Source organism: Carcharhinus amblyrhynchos, chromosome 17, assembly GCF_965287045.1.
Source record: "Carcharhinus amblyrhynchos chromosome 17, sCarAmb.v2.hapA, whole genome shotgun sequence".
Taxonomy (NCBI): Eukaryota; Metazoa; Chordata; class Chondrichthyes; order Carcharhiniformes; family Carcharhinidae; genus Carcharhinus; species Carcharhinus amblyrhynchos.
The window spans coordinates 19069831-19091726 of NC_137340.1; the positions used below are offsets into that span (position 1 = coordinate 19069831).

Here is a 21896-nt window from a genome sequence, read left to right on the forward strand (position 1 = left end):
ATTTGATTATTTACCTACTCCTAACTTTCTTGCACATATTGATATTCCGCAAAATTTAAAGGATTTCTCCCAACAGGGTCCTGCCAGTAACAGCAGCATTTGCTGGCATAGAACTTGTGTTGCTAATATATAAAGCTTTTAAAACAGCAAGATCCCTCAGATTTACTCTCAATCCTGAAAACCTTTGTTTAATCATAAACAAGGAAGGAGTCCATTCTCCGGTCAGAATCTTACTACCATTCATGCCGCTGGGATTTTCCCATCCAGCTGCAGTAAACAGAGATTTGGCTGACCACCAAATTCTCCGACTTTGCTACAGCAGGAACATGGCACGAACGGTCAGTAAGCTTGCCTTCTCTCTTTTTTTGAGCAACTAAGAGGGGTTGGACCATAAATACAAAAGATAGAACTGGAGGCACAGACCATCAGGTCACACATCATCATGACAGTATCTATATGGAACAGGGATCAGCCCAAGGTTCATGTTCATTAGCTGTCCTGATCTGGATAATGTGTTAATGGTAGCAGATGCGCTCCAACCAACTGGATATTAGAATATAAAAGAGGAAAGCTTCACTCCACTTGGGAAGGTCTTTGGATGCTATGAAGTGCAGGATTGTTTGATTTTAATTTGCATTGAAGGAAAAGCCTTTTAATAATGAAAATTGTAAAGCATTTCCTATTCGTTTGCCAAGTTCATCATGGAATGTTCTGGTTTCAGTGCTGTTGGGAACATGAGAATGTTATTTATGGAATGGAACACTCAGGGTTGAAGAAGTAAAAACACAGCAAATGTTGAAAATTTAAAACAAAGCATAAAATGTGCAATGCATCAACAGCTGACGAGAGAAAAAAAAGTAACATTTTGGGTCAGGATTGTCGGGTGTCTAAATCCAATCTTCTGGCAGGGCTACTGAGCATTTCCATTGCTTTCTGTTTTGATATAGCATTCAGTAACTTGGTTCATTGTTTTAAGTTTATCTATTAGTGTTGTAAGCAGGCTTACTTTAACACTGCAATGAAGTTACTGTGAAAATCCCCTAGTCACCACTCTCCAGTGCCTGTTCAGGTATACTGAGGGAGAATTTAGCATGGCCAATGCACCTAACCAGCACATCTTTCGACTGTTGGAGGAAACTGGAGCACCCAGAGGAAACCCACGCAGACACTAGGAGAATGTACAGATTCTGCGCAGACAGTCACCCAAGCCAGGGATCAAACCTGGGTCCTTGGCACTGTGAGGCGGCAGCGCTAACTGCTGTGCCCTCTCCAGTTTGAAATTTTTTCTTTAAAAGAGTTGAAATTCTGTGGATTTTTGCCTGGTACAGTGATCAGTGAGATCCCCCCCATTAGTAGCTTCTCTTGCTTTAATAACATCTGTCAAGTAAATTGGGAAAACTCTTAAAATCAGTATAAATGATCATACTACAATCATGAATCCTATAAAGGGAGTCGGCTTACTTTACTGGACTAAATGTCTTTTCTTCAAATGCTTTTTTCTAAATCTTAACAGTCATGTGTTATTCTTTAGATGTGTTTTCGCTGAGGGAGCTACTCTGGACAACAGGACTGGAGCCAGAATGTTCCACGATGTACTTGGCAGAAAATGGTTCACAATTTTTGTTATTAAAGGTTTTTTAATCCATACAATATCTCTCCCTATTTCAGCATGATTTATGATGCAGACTCCATGGAGTCTATGTGGCAATCATTCACTATGCATAATAGTCTCCAAACTTCAAGCTGCTTGTTCTAGTATTCCAGGATCTGTAAACCTTGTTCAAATCTTACTGCTTAGGTTTATTTAAGTGGCGTTCTTTCCAAATAAGCCTCTTCGAGAAATTATCTTAAAACTCTCGGCTGATTTCTCCCATTTTGAGACTAAGTGCCCAGCTGGCGGGAAAGCAGGAGTGTTCACCCTCTTGAAAGGTGCAAATAAGCTAATTTCAAGCAACTCACTGGCCAACCCCACTGTTCTGAGACTGGGCTGCCCTTTGTAAAGGGTGACCTGCTCTCCGGACTCGGAGGCAGATGCTCCTCCCCTCAAGAACTGAAACACTGGCCACTCCACCCCTCACGAAAGAGGGGCACCACCCCTACCACCCACAAATATCGAGTCACCCCCTCCCCCCAGACAGCACCCCACTCAGCACACAGGCATGAAGGTGACCTGAACTGACCACCTGCACTTAAGCCCCCCTTCCCCGAAGACCCCCTGCTCAGGTTCTCTTCCCCTTCCCCTTCAGACCCCCTGCACAGCCCTCCTGTTCAGGCTAAGTGCCTTGACAGTACCAATGGTGCACGGCCCCCTGGTCTGGTATCTTGGGCCTTGAGGAGTCATTTGCCCTCTGCTGCTGCCAGGCTGCAGAGGAAGGGCACTGGGGGATTGGGTGCTCAAGCTGGAAACAAAGCGTTGACCTTACCACTCTGCCTGGCAGACTATAAGATCACCCCTGGCATGGTGATTTCAGGCAGACACTGTAATCAGTATTTGTATTCCTGCCTGACAGTGGTGAAAATTCTGAACTGGCCAGGTCATTTTAATTGCCATGCCCCCTAGTCACCTGGCGGGCTTTTAAATCATTGCCGCACTCCATTCTGCACTATTTTTACTTGAGGCCTCTGAGATTTCTGAGCAATTTAAAAGCATCGAAATCCTCCCGATTCCAATGGGAGGATTTGATTTGATCGCTAACAAATTCATCATGCAGTGCTTTGAGAAAGGCTCCATTGACAGTTCAATGGATTTCTATCATCCTCCAGCCACCTGTGTTTATGTTCATTTCCCTTCATGCTTGAATGGATCTCAAGTCCTCCATTGATCCACAATGTTGACAGTCTAAGCCTAATTGACAGCCTGTAATTTCTTTAAAACTGTGGTTTACAAAAGAGAAAATGGATCCTGAAATTATAACACTCAGGCTTACCTCAACAAAGTGTGAAATAGCAAACACTGATTTTTTTTTAAAACACTACAGAGATTTTCAAATATATAAAGGGCAGGAGTTTTAAATTCTTTGATAGCTTGACAGCTTCATTGATGGTTCCTTTTGACAACTCTCCTTATAGTTCCCATTGATAACTCCTTTTAACAGCTTGTTTGAGAATTCCCTGTTACTGTTCCTTACACACTTTTTACACACATTCACGTCTACATTTAACAATCCCATAGAGCCTTGGTCTCTCCCAAAGGGCAGCTTACCTCTCCAAAAGGACACACTATCTCTCAAGAAAGTCTAGCAGCTTTAGACCTTCTCCTATCAGATTTGAAGTGTTCTGGACATCCCACTAATGGAAATCAAATCAGCCTGAGGCATCTACATTTTAACATGTCACACCCATGGTTCACATTTAGAACCTGCTCCCATTTCCCCTATCCCTTGCAAAATTGCTGGGTGCTGTGTTCAGAGTAAGGATTTCTGAATTTGAGGCTTTGCCGCTATTTGCGGAATGCTGGAGAGGCTCCCGACATTACAAATACTCAGCTCGCTAGTTTTCTTAATGTTCAACCCTCGCATTTACTTTTCATCGATAGCCTTGGTGAAAAACAAAACACTTGTTGATAGCCTGTTATAGGCCAATCTGGTGTTTTTTAAAACTCCTAATTTATTTTAATATTGTTATGCTCATTAGAATTCTATAATTATAGCACTTTTGTTACACAGAATGCAGCAGAATATTACCATCCAGTATTGCCAAACCAAGCCATACATCAACAGTTTAAATTATTTTGGTTTTGAGGGTAGGAGTCACTGAACTGACAGCTTGATTTAATTAGTAAAACACTTACATCTACACTAGAAAGTGGAAAGCTCACGCCAGGTTTTACTCCCTTCTCAAAGATGAACAGAACATTGTTCCAACGTCCAACAACAGCAAAAAAATGATTGATTAATCATCCATCTGTCTGTGTGATCTTGCTATATGCCAACTGATTTTTTTAATTCATTTGTGGGAAATGGGTGTCGCTGACTGGCCAGCATTTGTTGCCCATTCTTAGTTACCTGGGAGGCAGTTGAGAGTCAACTACATTGCTGTGGTTCTGGACTCACATGCAGGCCAGATGAGGTAAGGGCATTAGCTAACCAGATGGGTTTTTCCGACAATCAGCAATGGTTTCATGACCATCAGTAGATTCTTCATTCCAGATACCTTTGAGTTACAGCAGTTGACTGCAGTTCAGAAAGTAGTCTGGGAGACGTGTTTTGTGATAAACAAATGCTTTTGGAAAGGTAATTTTTTTTTTCTGAACTTCTCTGTTCCTCTTTTGCCTCTAATGTCTGCTTACATACACTGTTCCTTAGTGAGAGGATCAATGACTGGCCTGTTCCCACGTGTCTGCCAACCTGAAATCTCCTGCAAGGAAAAACAGGGGCCAGCACAGAATAATGCACGGGCATAAAAATCCAAAACTTCCATTCCTAAAACTTCACTTGAGAAAAAACATTCTGACGGTAACCAAGTTCTCTGTAATCACCACGAAAAAATATTTCGGATTTTCTGGGGTTTTGGTTTCAGCAAAGGTGGTCAGAAAACCTGAAAATGACGAAGGTATCATCTAGATTGCAAGTGATCAGAATACCAAGGAAAGAATGCATGAACATTGGTAGGCCACAGAAGAGGGAGGCCAGATCCCACATCCCCTCCACTGGGCTACCAATAATCCACCCCACAAGGCAGCAGTATAAAGTAATTCACCTAGCTCAGTTTTGTGGTAATATTTGCAGCACCCTTTCCGCAATCAAGGCACAGACTAGTCATTCATTCAGTGCTGCGTTTGCCAAATGGATGAATACCACATTTGACGGACCCTGATGTATTTCACATTTCTCACCATGGGTCTCAACAGGAACTGCTGATTTTTATCTTTGAAGGAGAAATAAGTAAAACCGAGATCATGTTTACTGGGTGAGGTAGTGAATGGGGCAGTTGTCATGGTTGAAAGCAGAGGCTGTTTTTATTGATTAGGGTTTGGATCTCTCCAGTGCGTTTGGTGTGGTTGCTAGGCAAATGTTTGGTCTGCATGATTTGCAGTGACGTGTGGCAGAAAGCAAAACAGCTGCACTTTGCTTCGAAAACTGAAGTCTTCTTTGATGTCTTAAAAATAATGAAAATAGTCCCGTGGAAATCATTGGCGATCACTTTAATCTCACAGGCTGATCAACGGAACCCACTTTATAAAGAAAGGTTGAATTACTGCGTTTGCTTTAAGTGTGGGTGGGTCTTTCCATAAATTGAAGTGATTATACATAGTTGAATCTTGATAGCTGCCATACTGGCTTGCCAAGAAATGTTATGCTTGGATCGAAATCTCTGTAAACTGAATAAAAATAGCTAATTTAATCATTACTGTGCCACAGCCTTATTTAATGATGCAGTCAGCAATTTCACTCGCACAAAAGAAAAGAAATACAAATGTGATTACACCTTGGCAACAACTGGACTGACTTTCATGTGCTGGCCATTAAGATGCAGGAACTGAGGATCATTTCATGCGAGGATCACGGTTTGGATCAAAAGTTTTACAAAACAAAGATGTGGTTTTGATACACTGGAAACGAGGTTTAAGTAAAACACAAGTCTATTTGGGGGCCAAATAATATATTATGTATAGTGAATAATTCATACTTCTGGGAGTTTTCAAAATAATGTTAAATACTCCTCGGGAAGCTATTTAAAAATAAAACCACAAAACCAAACCATATTTGGCAGTATTTTGGACAATATGGCAAATCCATTTTATTTAGGTTGCCAGCAATAATGATTTAAAGGAAACCAGGTCTGGATTTCATGGAGCCACCCCAACAGTCATGTTTTCAGTGGGAGGGGCACTTAAAACATAATAGGTAGCTAGCCCATCATCGTCCCGCCTCAATCCTGACCTGCTCCCATGAATAGGTAGGTGGGCAGAGGGACATCGATATATTTTTAAAAATTAATAGGTCCTTGTTAACAAGCCAATTTACCCAAATATTACACTGTCCACACTACAATATCATTAGCATAGGCAGGCAGGTGTGAATTGGAACTCTGTTTTGTTAAACCCAACTGGTTAAAAAGCAGAAAGGAAGAGGTGGGATCCTTTGGGAGTTTTCCTGTCTACACATTCGGCAAATTCTCTCCTTTCCCCCAAGATTATCCTTCTCCCCATTTCTTTGTATCCCCTTGCCTGATCTCCAAAACCCGCTCCCCAACTTCCCCACACAACCACCCAAGGATACCTGATCCCCTCCTATCCAAAAATCCCAGGGCCCAGCACTGACCCGGCTCCATTCCTCTTCTTACCCAGGACTGCTTACAGTGCTAGTAATGCCCATTGCTGGAGCTGCCAGCCTACCAGTTTGTCTGGCAGCTGTCGTGGGTCAGAAGTCTCATTCTGGGTGCATTTTGGCCCTTTGGCCCAGTCTTTTTGGTTCAGTTGGTTGCTTTGAAACTGACTTTTGTACTGGGAGGGGAGAGGCTTGCAAGGCCCCAGTCCCCATAAATGCCAGTCCCAAATGACTGAGAATTGAAGCAGTGTACCTATTTCAGGTATGAACAACTTTGTCTGAACATTAAAGTGTGCGGAAGATTACATTACTTGCTGTACCAGATGTAGCTAAACAGTAGATGGAATAGAACAGTTAGAATCCCTACAGTACAGAAGGAGACCATTCGGCCCATCGAACCTGCACCAACAACAACCCCATCCAGACCCTTTCCCCTTAACCCCATGTATTTTTCCTGCTAGTCCCTCCGGCACTAACGATTAATTTAGCATGGCCAATCTACCTAACTCACACACCGCTGGACTGCGGAAGAAAACCAGAGCTCCCAGAGGAACCCCATGCAGGCACGGGGAGAATATGCTAACTCAATACAGACAGTGATCCAAGGCTGGAATTGAACCCAGCTCCCGGATGCTGTGAGGCAGCAATGCTAACCGCTGTGCCCAATTGATAATCATGATGATCTATTTTAAATGAATACGTAACCAAGATTAAACTAAAGCCTAACAGATGGATCCATACTAGAGAATAGTCTGAGCATCATTAAATTCTTGCAGCAGCCAGTTCTGACAAGTTCGCTAAGCGATCGCCATGTTGGCGACAGCCGACAGCAGATCCACTGCAGCAAAATGGCTCAGCATGTTTGGTTAAAATTAACTATCGGCTCTTTGAGATAGAAATGATTGATGCTGCAGCGAGATATTTACCAAATCTGAACCATCTGCGCACATCAACATTCAACCAGTTTGAACTGATTGGTGTCGTTGGCGGGACAGGAAAGGAACCCTTTAACAATGACACCATCGCAAAGGGAGATAGGAACGTAGGTGCAGGAGTAATACTGTGAGTAATAATGTGGTATGGTCTAACTTTTCCCACCCACCTTTGTAGCAGGCGGGGGGCAGGGGAGCACCATGCAAAGGTCCGTTTGACCTTGGATGGGATTTTCCGGTTTAGGGGCGAACATGGCTGGAAAATCCCATCCATAATGTTTGGCTTGCCAGTGGATGCCTGGTGACTGCCAGGAGTGAAGGTATAGAAGGGACATGAATCCGACAACACTGGGAGGACCAGACAGCCCCACCCCTCCATGTCTGAAAGCTGCATTTTGAAATGTTTTAAGTGAATTTCAAATTTGGTATCTGGTGATTTTTTTTTGATTTTTGAATATGCATCTCCATGCTTTTCTGAGTCACTCGCGCTCGCTCTCTCTCTCTCTCTGCTTCACAATCGTAGGAAAATTGAACCATTTGAATCAACAAATATTAATAAAACACATGATAATTTGAACATTCCACATTATTATCGTATTTTCAGTGACTTAATGAGATTATAATTCAAGGCTGTTCAGTCAATAGAGCACAGGTGATAATGGGGAATAAGGAGGTGTTGTTTGTTGAAAATAATGTGCAACTGAAGGCAGAATTCACCAATTTGAGATCAAGTGCCATGGTGGGGGCAGGAACATGGAGTGTTTGCTGTTGTGGCAGTCAGCAGGAGAACATGTCAAATCCTCTGACCCTGACCTCACTAATGATGCACCTGGGTTTTCACGCTTTATTTAGTAATGGGACAGAGCGGGAAGTTGTGTAGTCCTATCTGGGAGCCATATTGAAAAGGTGTCCAATATCACTGACCCACTATTGAAGAAAAAAGGTGGACCACCTGAAAATGAAAGAGGATCGTAGGAACATTCTGGGGGTGGACGATGGACCTCCTCCAGGGCATCTAATCTGGAAGGTCCCCCTATAGATGCTCCCCCTCACCCATGACTGTAACGTTCCAGGGTCCAAGATCCTGGTCTGCCTCCATCCCAAACTCTGTAGGCAATCCCAGGCATTCTTCAGATGAGTCCTGACATACGCAAGCCACATTATTCTGAACGAGTTTCACACCAACATGTTTTCCTGTCAGCATCACAGAGAATCTGATGTGGGGAGGTTTGGGTCTTGATCCGCATCCCGTTAATGGGATGTAAGTAAGGCTCACACCAGCCTCTGGCAGGCTTTTCAACTCACCATGGCGGGCAGCAGTGGAGGATCCCGTTATAAATTCGCACTTGCGTGAAACCAATTTCTGGGCCTCTTGCCATATTTCCCCCCACATACACCATCGGACACATCAGCAGGGACATTGGGAGAATGCCACCCTATATTTATAAAGAAATAAGATAAAGGAAACAGGATCACGCTCTCTTTCTCAGCTTAATGCACTTTCTGAATGTTCTCGAACATGAAACAAGAACGTCTGCGACAAGGAAGTCTTTCCTTTCCCATGACATAAAGGTTAAAGAAAAAAAATCAATATCAACTCCATGAATTAAAGTTTTTGAAATATGCCTTCTAACTTTTCTTCAAATAATATTGAAAACCTGCTCAAAATAATATTGCAGAAACAGATGGAAACTTTCGAAAACATTCCATCAATGCAGACTAAACGGTACAGATGCATCCTGACAATTTGGATATATTTCATATTCTCAGACTGTTCAGTCAATTTAGCTCCAGACAAAACTATCAAGCCTGAACCCAGACCTCTGTCGGAGGCTGAGACCTTCAAGTAAAAATTTCTATGCAAACACTATTAAAAAAAAATAATCTGATGTATAAATGCAGTAAAGTTACGTTGACTAATACAACTTTTTGTGTATTCATATTTTGTCCAAATCCTTATTCTAAAACCTCTTCACTTACTTGGGGCGGTGGGGGGGGGGGGAGCGGGGGAAAGAAACGAGCTAATGATGCCTTTTGGAATATAGTCTGAGCCATCTGTATGAGAAGGGTCGTATGGTGCTACTTGAGAGCTAATTTGTACAGTTACAAGTTGATGAATTTATAGTGAAAAATTCCAAGTCATTATGAAAGTAGGAAATTATAACGGAAAAATATAAAAATGTAGTACGCATACTATTTTTCATGAAATCTACATTACCCAATTTAAAACCATAAAGAGTATGTGAATTATATAACTTTAATATTTCTTTCATCAGTAATATGTTATTTTGCTTGGCATGGCATATAAAAAGAAATGCAAAGCCCAGTCTACATCTTCTGTAAATATCCTGCCATTTCATGGTCAGAACAGTTCCCAGGCTTCCGATGTGATGTGTGTGTTTATGTACAACATATGTTTACAGGACTGGCATTTAAAGGTTCATCTGAGTGGCAGCACACGCTATAATTTCTTCCAGTGGTATCTTCTAATTTTCGTTTGGCTTACTGCTATTTTAAATGGACGAAAAACTCTACAAAAGAAACTTTATGACTGTTAATTATTTTTGAGAGAGGAAGTGTCAGCAATCCGAAGCACAAGTAGCTTTAGCTTTTCAATTGTTTTCCTCATTGGCTACAGCTTATTTTATGTCGTCAGTTGCAGCCAATCCTGCTTATCTGTGTGGAAACAGTCGGATCAAACTTCTCTTAAACATTCCTTTGGAATTATTTTGCAAATTCTTATAGGCACGGTGGCACAGTGATTAGCACTGCTGCCTCACAGCGCCAGGGACCTGGCTTCAATTCCCGGCTTGGGTCACAGTCTGTGTGGAGTTTGCGCGTTCTCCCTGTGTTCTGCGTGGGTTTCCTCTGGGTGCTCCGGTTTCCTCCCACATTCCAAAGGTGTGCAGATTAGGTGGATTGACCATATTAAACTGCCACTTACTGTCAGGGGGATTAGCTGGGTAAATGCATGGAGTTATGGGGATATGTCCTGGTTGGGATTGTGGTTGGTGCAGACTCGATGGGCTGAATGGCTTCCTTCTGCTCTGTGGCATTCTACATTTTCCCCAATTTACACTTCTGCTTCCTCCCCTGTAAGGCGGTAATTTGCAATGAGCGTCCAGAATCTACGACAATCGTTTAGGGGACACACTCACTCTTCGTGTGTGAGCCGGCCATTTGACAATGCAAGGCATCACAGACCACAATTCCAACCTTATTTGAAAACCACAAGAGCATGTTAGATCTGAAGTCCATGGACTTATTTATACTTTGTGGTCAGATTTCTCCTGGAATTCGTCAAAGGTTAATGGCAGGCAGGAAAAGCAGCATTGAAGCCGTCGACAGCAGTGGCCACTTTATTTGCAAAATAGTGCCAGACATGGACAAAAAACTTCAGTGGAGGGGGAGGGTCATATGCTGGCCATGCGGCCTCGGATTTGCCCATCCCACCAGCAATATAGTCCTTTGAAGATCAGAGTGCCATTTTTCAAAGCCAGTGTAAAGAAATTAATCTGGAACCTCCCCACCACTCCTCAACCCTGACACAACGGTGGCTCTCCTAGAGGTCTGGTCACAAGGTGCACACCTTTGGAGACCAATTGTGATTCGCGCCCTCACGCTGACATGAATGGAATTTCTGACAGGGCCGCGGGGATGATTCAGGAGTAGGAGAGGCCTAACAATTTGATGACAATTTATTCAAATTATATTTGTGTGTTAGGAAACACTCTACATCACCCACTTTGGTGGGGGAGGGAGACAATGACCTCACATGTTTACACTGGCATGAAACGAGATTTGGGAATTCTTGTGAGATTCTCTGTCCCCATCACCAAACTGATCCGACAGAAGCGGGAGGGGAAAATCCCGCTTGTAACTCAAAAAGTTCCATGTCCTTTTCACCATTGGAGTACAGGACCATTTTCTCTCCATGAAGCTGAGCAAAGATATATGTGGGTTACATTGATTGGCCATGCTAAATTGCTCCTTAGGATCAGGGGGATTAGTAGGGTAAATACTTTGAGTTACGAGGAAAGGGTTTTGGTGGAATTGTTGTCGGCACAGCCTCGAAGGCCGAATGGGCTCCTTCGGCACTGTAGGGATTCTATAATTCTTTGATATAATACTGGAAACACTCTATTGATTAGCAAATTATGGGTGGGATATTCTGGTCCCCCATGACACATTTCGCAGCGGTGCAAGGCTGGGTCTTCTGGTCCTATTGCTATCAATGGGATTTCTCACTGAATCCGTCCACCGCCACCAGAAAACCCTTGTCAGCAACATGTCATTGGCAGGACCTTTCACAGCCAGAAGATCTCACCCTAAATTTTTCCTTAGTATAAATTATTACCTTGCATACAAACAGAACAAACACTGCTAAATAAATCTGATCCAATATCATCAGTTCTGATAAAAAGTCACTGACCTGGAACGTTAAGAAGTCTCACAACACCATTTTTTCGTATTGAACTCAATTCCATCATTGTACCTCCAGTAAGCGAAGCGATGGCCCCAAAGGTATTATCATTAGACTATTAATCCAGAAACTCAGCTTATGTTCTGGGGGACCTGGGTTCAAATCCCACCATGGCAGATAGTGGAATTTGAACTCAATTAAAAAAAAATCTGGAATTAAGAATCTACTGATGACCATGAAACCATTGTCGATTGTTGGAAAAACTCATTTGGTTCACTAATGTCCTTTAAGGAAGTAAATCTGCTGCCCTTACCTGGTCTGGCCTACATGTGATTCCAGGACTACAGCAATGTAGTTGACTCTCAACTGTCCTCTAAGGGTAGCGAGGGATGGGCAATGAATGCTGGTCCAGCCAGCGACACCCATGTCCCATGAATGAATTTTTTTTTAAAAAATGAATAAAAGATGGTGGAATTTGAATTCAATAAAATAGCTGGGATTTAAAATCCCATCAGTTCTAACACTGCTTCCTAACTGGATCCAAACAAAATTTGGAAGGGTTTTGTCCAGGATTGTGACGTAATATGGATTTGGTCTGGGATCATCACAAATTGTTAAGTGCTGAACATTAGCAAACAGGTGACATGTGCGCTCCATGAATAGTAATGAACCAACCAGAAGTGAAGCTGAAGGAGACCAAGGTATCTCAGTATACTCCACGTTCCATATGTACATGCAACATGGAGCTGCAATCAACACAGCCAATAAGAAAGTTAAACTAAATCACAGAATACAAACCAAACTCATTCACAACAAAAATCAAGTGTCTTGTGCGCCCTGCAATGGTTACCAAAATACCTAAGAGAAATTCAGGCCAAGACAACAATGAAAAGGACAGCATGGTGGCACAGTGGATGGTACTACTGCCTCCCAGCGCCAGGGATCCAGGCTTGGATCACTGTCTGTGTGGAGTCTGCACATTCTCCCCGTGACTATGTGGGTTTCCTCTGGATGCTCCGGTTTCCTCCCACAGTCCAAAGATGTGCAGGTTATTAGGTCATGTTAAATTGCTCCTTAGTGTCAAGAGGACTAGCGAGGGTAAATGCATGGTAGGGCCTGAGTGGGATTGTGGTCAGTGCAGACTCAATGGACTGAATGGCTTCCTTCTGCATTGTAGGGTTCTATGATTCTAAAAGCAGAGGCATATGGATGACCCCCAGTGTCAGTATTGAAATGTTACATAAGATTTAAAAGAAATTGAGTTTCAATGAGAGGTGTTCTTATTGAGATATAAATACAAGTAAATGATAAAAGAAAAGTACTTCAAATTAAATTGCAACACAAAAGCAAGAGGCCACAGGTTCAAGTTAACAAAATGAAAAATGAAGGCTAACATCACAAAGTTGTTCTTTGAAAGTATGATCAACACACAAGACATTTTCCAGACAGAGTTGTGGAGACAAACATCCTACTAGATTCAGATAAGAAAACATTGGATAACTTTCAGGCTGCACTAACTAAAATGGCCAAATGCCCTTCCTCATCTGTAAATATAATTCGTTCTGAACTGTGCTATTCAATTATTTGTTAGAATTGCTCAGCAATTACAAAATTAGTTTTGTAGCTACGTGTGAGATTGAGTCAGAACATTGGTCATCATGGCTTTGCAGCACAGACTGCCTGAGGATCAATAGAATGAAACGGCCCCTTTCACTGCTTGGTTGGGTGGTCTAATCCCAATCCACATGCAACAACATACCCAACTATAGGAAAGGGGAACCAACCACTTGGTGAAACTTCATTTTGGCACTGCAAATGTCAATGGCACTCCCAGACCTGCCAACCAAGGAAAGTCCTCCTGACTAACATTTGAGAAATTGTGTCAGAATTGGGAGAGCTGCCCCACTTTCCAGTCAATCAACAGTGTGACATTGCCATGCTCACACAATCATACCTTACAGTCAACGCACCAGGTACCACCAATCACCCATCTGTGGGCATATCTTGCCATATTGACAGGACAGACCCACTAGACGTGACACCATTGTGTAATACTGTCAGAAAGGAGTTGCCCTGGAAGTCTTCAATATTGACCCCGGACCCCATGAGGCCTCATGGCTTCGGGACAAACATGGGCAAAGAAATCCCCTATTGATTATCATCTACCTCTACCCCAACCCTAGTCAACTTATGAATTAGTACTTCTCCATGTTGAGCACCAACTGGAAGGATCGCTGAGGGGGACAAGGGTGCAGAATGTACTCTGGGTGGGGATTTCAATGTCCATCACAATAAGCAGCTCAAGAAAACCACGAATGACCCAGCTAACCAAGTCCTTAAGATCACAGCTGCTGAGACTGGGTCCAAAGCAAATGGTGAGGGAACCAACAAGTGCAAAAGATAACTTGACCCCATCCTCACCAAGCTGCCTGCTGCAGATGCTTCTGTCCATGACATTTACGGTAGAAGTGACAACTGCAGTCTTTGTGGCACCTTCCATCTTGGTATGAGGCATTGCCACCATACTAAGTGGAATGGACTTTGACCAGATCTAGCAAATCCAAACTGGGTATCCATGAGGCACCTTGGGTCATCATCAGCAGCAGAATCATATACAATCTGTAATCTCATGGTCAACCATATTCCCCAGTTTACCATTACCACTAAACCAGGCTATCAACCCCGGTTAAATGAATCGTGCAGCAGGGCATGCCAGGTGCAGCACTAGGTAAACTTAAAAAAAAATGAGATGCCAACCTGGTGAAACTGCAGGACAATCTAGAAGATCAAGGACAGCAGACGCTTGGAAACCTCATCACCTGAAAGTTCCTCTCTAAACCACTCACCTGCCCAACTTTGAAGTAGGTAACCATTCCTTCACAGTCGCTGAGTCAAAATCCTAGAACTTCCTCCCTAACAGTACTGTGGATATACCGACAACAAATGGACTGCAGTGTTACAAGACGACAGCATACCAAGACCTCCTCAAGGGAATTAGGGATAGGCAGTTGATGCTGGCTTAGCCAGCAACACCCACATCTCATGAATTAATTTCTTTTTAATTTGTAGAAGTCATTGTTTTTCACTATTGGGTAAATACAGTAAACTCAGTGAGCTTGATTTGCAGCTGCTGCCAGGGCCAACATTAGATGCTCCATCCCATCTTGGCCATCTTCACATCGGGCAGGGAGTGGCAGTGCTGCCCATCTGCATGCAGCTGGTAGTCAATCCCATTTGTTCAGGGTAGCTGGCTGGGATTTTCCAGTCGGCCATGTTCCAGTAGCAGCAGAGGCCAGTTAATCTGTCTAAAGGCAGCCTCCTGGTGGCAGACAAGAAAGCCAGCATTCCAGGCAGGTTTGAGGGGCCTCCCTGTTGGCCTGGTCACAGCCTCAGTTGCAGGTGGCCTTGTTCAGAGTTCTTCCTTCCGCACGCCCCTACCTCACTGCAACCCTCATCCACCTCCTCTCCTGTATAGGTTTGGTTGAAAGAGGTATTTATAATTTACACTTTAAAAACAGTTGGAGAGGGGATGCCACCACATCCTTAGAATCCCTACAGTGCAGGAGGTGGCCATTCGGCCCATGAACCCTGCACCTTGTCTCCAACACAGCATCTCACTCAGGACCATCCCTCCTAACCCTAAAACCCTATTTATCTCACTAATTCCCCTAACCCACACATCTTGGGACACTTAAGGGGCAATCTAGCATGGTCAATCCACCTAACCTGCACATCAGGAAACTGGAGCACCCAGACGAAACCTACACAGACATGGGGAGAATGTGCAACCTCCACACAGACACTGACTCAAGGCAGGAATTGAACCTAGGTCCCTGGGGGCTGTGAGGCAGCAGTGCTAACTACTGTGCAGCACATTCTGTTGTTGTTTCCAAGCTGGAAGGCAACTGATTGGATCTCAAACCTAAAGAGCCCACCTTAATCAGACAGTGAGCTTATCCCCTGTTCATTAATTGTCAGTTCCAGCTGTTTCCCATCTGTCACTCCCATGAGTTTCTGGCCTCCATTTAAAACCCTCAGCAAAAGTCCTGCCCCATATATTACATTGTGAGATGAAAATGAGCAACCACACTTTTCATTTGCCATTTTTGCATCACCTATCCACAACAGTTGTGGGAACAGTGTTGGAGGAAATAGGGATCAACACTGCAACTACAAGATATTTACTTTTAATGAAAACTGACTTACACAGACGTCATCTCTTAAAAAAAGCTCGGTTCACTAAAAATAGGCACTGGTTATAAATTAATGCTGAAAATGTTGATCAGATTGAATCCCAACCTACCATTTTTATTTGAAACATGTATTCAGGTGGATTTGTTGAATGTTTATTCCGCTCATTTAAAAATACAACATTTAAGTAAACAGTGGAAGCTGGAAGGGCCTTTAAATCTCTTCCTGAGTAGTACAAAATGTATTCACATGCCGAAACTTAGCCTTTCATTTTTCTTCTTCAATAGCAATCCTTCTTTTAAAGACTTATCACCTAAAATCCAACGTGTTGTCAAAATAAAGTCATAATTACCATTCAAACAATGAACAGCACATTTTTGAATAAGGATTTGACAGACTTGGGGCATTTTCTTGCACCTCGTTCTGCACATGTGTTCGTCTCAGATTGAGGAACTGGAGCACTAGGATGACATGTTGAATAAATCTTAAATGTAAATGAAAGCACCACTCTCTTCTGTGACCAGTCCAACATAAAGGGCACAGTGTGTTAAACAGCCAGGTCTCTGAAGAGCTCGAACATCAAGCCATGAAAGAACAAAAATGTTCTCTGTCAAGTGAGCAGCAATTGGCCATACCCTTCACAGTACTTTATAAATCAACCGAATAAAAGGCATAAACTCAAATCAGTAATTCATGACATCATAATAAAAAAAAGAACAAAATCAGCACTCACTTCATTAACTGCCAATCTTAATTGAATGCCACATTCATATCAACAAGGACCTTTGTCCTACGACTTGCTTGGGGCATGACTGAACGAACATTTACTGGCAGTCTGCAATTCGCTGTAGTAGCCTCATTAAAGCATTCCTAGTGCTGTCCAGCAAGGACAGTGGCACGTGGTATGCTTCACAGGTGGTTGGAGCTCAAACTATACTGTCACAATGGGAGAGCACAGTCCACAGTGATGCGATAACAAGTGCTCCTTTATGCACACAGCTCAAAGTCCCACGGCAGTTCATTAGAATAAAAAAAAAGTCCAAATTATTCAGGCATTTACGTGGTGATGACTGGGACAGTGAAGAACCTTTATTGCACCGTAACAAGAACAAGATGCACATTTATGGGGCAGGCAAAAAAGGAATGACCTCGAGAAAGCACGTTTGACATTGTGAACACTAATGCAGTTTGGTCTGTCTGTTAAATAGAAATGTGAACAACCTTATTAATGAATAATACAAAGATGAGGTCTGCAAAAGGTAGAAGATGCTCAAGTTACTTTGGTCATTTTTTTACCTTTATAATTTTTGACAGGAAACAAAATCTCAGTTCTTCATGTTTTGGCTGGTCTGAGCTTGGTTTTTAAAGAGTAGCACGTGCAGTCAATGTACTCGCCAGCCTCGAACAATATTGCTCTGAAATAGTGGTTGGAAGGCACACAAGAAAGAGCTAGCAACAATTCAAAACTTACATCCCTTCCTCCCCTTGTGGTATAGCATAATGTCCTGAACTGTATGAAAGGAAGCCTTGTAGATTGGTGGCGATAGATATAAATCATTTTCAATCAACGGCATTGCATTTTGGCGAACAGTCGTGTGGACCACAAGCACGTGGGGAAATTGAAGGATTTTACTGCAGTTCCCTTGCAAGTTAAGTGATGTGTAGGAGTGAAAATATTGCATTTTATGGTTAGCCAGGTTTTTGACTTGCCTGTTGCCAAGTTTAAACTGTCTAAACCAATTTTTGTTTAAAATCAACACACGTAAAGAATTTCTACTTGTCCAATATTAAGAACAGAATGGGTTGGATTTTCCCATGGGCTTTAGGATCCTAACTGCAGGACCAAATCACAGTTGTGAGTCCACCTTTATCAGCAATGGTCTCTCAATGCAGCCGGTCCAGAGGACAGGCAGCTCTGGAATCTGGCCAATCCAATGGAGAGAGATGGACACTGCCGAGGCAGGTGGGGGACCTGAAGAGGGAGGTATCTTGGAGAGCCTTCATAACATTCAGAAATGGTGATGGATGAAGTCACGAAGCCCTCTGAGCAAAAATGAAACTGATGTGGGTTGTTCAGGCTGCCAATGTTGCCTTTCCTGCCCACAGCCCTGTCATTGGGGCACTGGATCGCCAACCTGCGAGTCTGGACCTTGTGTGAGCTGGCATTCTCTGCACCTGGTAAGGGATCACTCCAATGCCAGTAAAATACCAGTGCCATCACAAACTTACACATAATTTTAGGTTTAACCAACTGCCAGCCCTCAGTTGGGCAGTCAATCCAATTTCCTACCTGTCGCTTTGAAAGTTCCCTGCCTCCTTACTATTTTCCCAGTGTGATCTGTGCACCATACCCCGCCTCTCGCCTCCCCCCCACCCCCCTCCACCACACCACACCATCCCACCCACTCCCAGATCCCATCTCCATGGGGCCGGGGAATTCCAGTCCATAGTCTTCCATCAAAACACACCTAACATATCCAAGCCCCAGAGCTCAGTTTGACTTAAAACCCAAAATGTGCACTGAGGTTTAACAGGTAACCTGCTTGCTCACTGAACTGCCCAGACTATCATAGCAGCTAGAGCATGAGTTGGGAAGGTCATATGGTGTTCAGCGGAAGGATTCCGCACACAATGATGGGTCTATTTGTCTGCATCTAAATAATAAGTCAGTCCAGCTTGTTAATCACCGGCACCAGACTTGCCTGGATCATGTATCAACTCACTAACACTGCCATATATAGTTATGTACTAGATTTGATCATCAACTACCTTAATGGCTCTATGTGGGACTAGCTGGGAGGGCAGCATGGACTGGTTGGGCCGATGGGTCTTTTTCCATGCTGTATTGCTCTATGACTCTAAATCAGATCCTCATACAAGAGGCTTTAGTACTAAGACATGGCCAATCCAGATTGATTAGCAACGACAGCCCCTTTGGCAACAATTTTCCTTCTTGCCTCAAGAGTTTCCTCCTGCGCTTCTGTCAAAAGGAGCTGTGCTGTTGAATACCTCACTACTTTAAAATGACGGAGAACTGTTTGAAATGTAATGACACAATGAGTTTAACCTAAATTGGAAATTTGCTGTTAAAGAAGAGTGGAAAGAAAGATCAAACATGATTCTTCACAGGATATTGCATTTAGGCTTCCAGATACTCCATCGGATAGACTTGAATCTTCCAACCAACACCTCTAAAATGATCTTCAGCTGTGTCTCAATACTTCATTTTGCAGCATCCACTCACACACCTCAGTTTGCTCGTAAAGAGCATTCATTCTCAGCCTGGCCATGAAAATGTAGCACAGCAATTCTTTCAAAAACGTCCAGAAAGAATTGTAAGGAGGAATCTCAAGCAGAACATTGGCAAAAGAAAAGTTAACAAAAATCACCAATGATGCAATACTATTTCAGTCAAATACCTCAAATTAAGCGGAATTCTTTTCAATGAGAACATGAGGGGTGGAATTTTCCAGCCCTTTCCACTGTTGGGATCACAGAATCCCTACAGTAAAGAGCAGGCCACTCGGCCCATTGAATCTGCACCGACTCTCCAACAAAGCATCTTACCCTGACCCAATCCCCACGTATTTACTCCGCTAATTCCCTTAACCTACACATCTTGGGACACCAAGATGCAATTTTACCAGTTGGTTGCATGCTGCTGGAGAGGCCCACTCAAGGTTTCTCTGAAAATCTGATCAAAGTTTAGCAGCTGTGCCACAAAGCATATTGATGTATCCATCGCAAACCTTTCAATTTTATAAACTTGGGTGGAAAATTTATGTGACAAAATGACAACAATACTGAAAGGGATTGCATTATATTTGAACAACTGGCATTGCTATTTCTGTCCTTGGTTGGAGGTGTAGTGTTCCCAACCAAAATTGTTAAAGGAAAAGCCATAGATTTGCAAAATATTAATGAATCTCCACATTCATAGCGGCAGTTTTCTAAAATACCAGCTTCTACTTGGCAGAAAATGTGCACATTCGACATCTATTTTTAATACAGTACTTCTGTTGCTGATCTGTCTGCTTCTCTCATACCAATGTGGTGTGCAGTCACGCAAAAACAGGAGCGCTGATAATCTGCACATATTACCCCATTTCTGAAAGTGTTCAAGCCATCGCTGATTGATAATTGTGCCACAAAACTTTCCATAAACTAGAAGATTTGATTGCTCCACATTTAATTTTGTTATAGAAAACTGACAGCTATCAGCGACAAAAGAATAGAACCTGATTATTTGGAATTATTACATCTAAACAGTACACCTTATTTATGTTAATGATTTGGATGAGAATATAGAAGGCATGGTTACTAAGTTTACAAATGACACCAAGATTGGTGGCGTAGTGGACAGTGAAGAAGGTTATCTCAGATTGCAAAGGGACCTTGATCAATTGGGCCAGTGGGCATTGAGTGGCAAATGGAGTTTAATTTAGATTAATGGGAGGTGATGCAATTTGGTAGATTGAAGCAGGGCAGGACTTACTTGGTTAATGGTAGGGCGTTGGGGAGAGTTACAGAACAGAGAGATCTGGGGGTGCATGTTCATAACTCCTTGAAAGCGGAGTCAGAGGTGGACAGAGTGGTGAAGAAGGCATTCAGCATGCTTGATTTCATTGGTCAGAACACTGAATACAGGAATTGGAATGTTTTGTTGAAGTTGTACAAGACATTGGTAAGGCCACACTTGGAATACTGTGTACAGTCCTGGTCACCCTATTATAGAAAGGATATTATTAAACTAGAAAGAGTGCAGAAAAGAGTTACTAGGATGCTCCTAGGACATAATAGTTTGGAGTTATAAGGAGGGGCTGGATAGACTAAGACTTTTTTCTCTGGAGTGGAGTGGAGGAGGCTTAATGGTGATCTTAGAGGTCTATAAAATAACGAGGGGCATAAATCAGCTAGTACTACCTTTTCCCAAAAATAGGGGAGTCCAAAACTAGAGGGCATAGGTCAAGGTGAGAGGGGAGAGATACAAAAGTCTCCAGAGGGACAACTTTTTCATACAGGAGGTGGTGAGTGTTTGGAACAAGCTGCCAGAGGTAGTAGTAGAGGTGGGCCCAATTTTGTCTTTTAAAAAGCATTTAGACAGTTACATGGGTAAGATGCATATAGAAGGATATGGGCCAAATGCAGACAATTGGATTAATTAGGGGTTTAATAAAAAAGGTGGCATGGACAAATGGGGCCAAAGGGTGATTTTATCTTTAAAGTGGGCAGCTATAAATCGACATGTCACTCACAAATCCTGGAGTGACTAGCAGCTGATCCTTCAGGATTTTAACAAGTTCTGGGTAAAAGCTACCCGCCCAAAGCCAGTGGGGCCATTTTCAACACGTGTACATTGGGATCCAATTACTATGATTGCTAAGAGGCAATATGAATGGGCAGCAGCAGTGAGAATCTTGACTGGTTAATCTCACAATGAGAAGTGTCACAGCCTGATCAGGCCCAAAATTATTTGTTTTCTTTTAAGTTATCCTTCTGGATCCAGCTGGAGCAGTTACATTCCTCTCAACCACACAAGAGAAACTTAGGCTGCCCTTGTCCCAGGATGTCTGCTGGCAGGATGTAAATGCAACCTGACATTTCTGGAACAGCAGCTGAGTTCTAACCCACTGTTCACCTAGCCCAGAGTTAAAATTAGAGCCCTCACGTTAACAATTCCTTTCACAGAATCCCCAGAGTGCAGAAGGCGACCATTCGACCCATCAAGCCTGTACCAACTTCGATCCCATCTCGGCCTTATTCCCGTATTCCGATGTATTTACTCTGCTAATCCCCCGACACTAAAGGTAATTTAGCGCATCCAATCAACCTAACTAGCACATCTTTCGGACTGTGGGAGGAAACCGGAGCACTCAGAGGAAACCCAAGCAGACATGGGGAGAATATGCAGAGTTTGCACAGACAGTCATCCGAGGCTGGAATTGAATCTGGGTCCCTGTGAGGCTGCAGTGCTGACCGCATTATTTTCAGCTCAGCGCTGCCCCTTTATTTTCATTTCAGAGAGTCATTATTTCCGTCTTGGAATCTTGCTTTCTTTGAATAGATATACTAATCATAAAC

At 42.9% G+C, this 21896-nt stretch overlaps 1 protein-coding gene across 2 annotated transcripts in view; it reads right to left on the reverse strand.

The window, feature by feature from the left end:
- Nucleotides 1-21896, reverse strand: part of adgra1b (adhesion G protein-coupled receptor A1b) — a 483085-nt gene that overhangs the window by 328618 nt on the left and 132571 nt on the right. The window contains exon 1 of one of the 2 annotated variants that reach the window (XM_080205591.1): nt 16549-16626. The exons of the other annotated variant lie outside the window; for it this stretch is intronic. Coding sequence (XP_080061717.1) covers nt 16549-16553 — 5 coding nt within the window. The 5' untranslated portion in view covers nt 16554-16626. Of the gene's footprint in view, nt 1-16548; nt 16627-21896 lie in introns of those variants that run through there. 2 annotated transcript variants of the gene reach the window in all.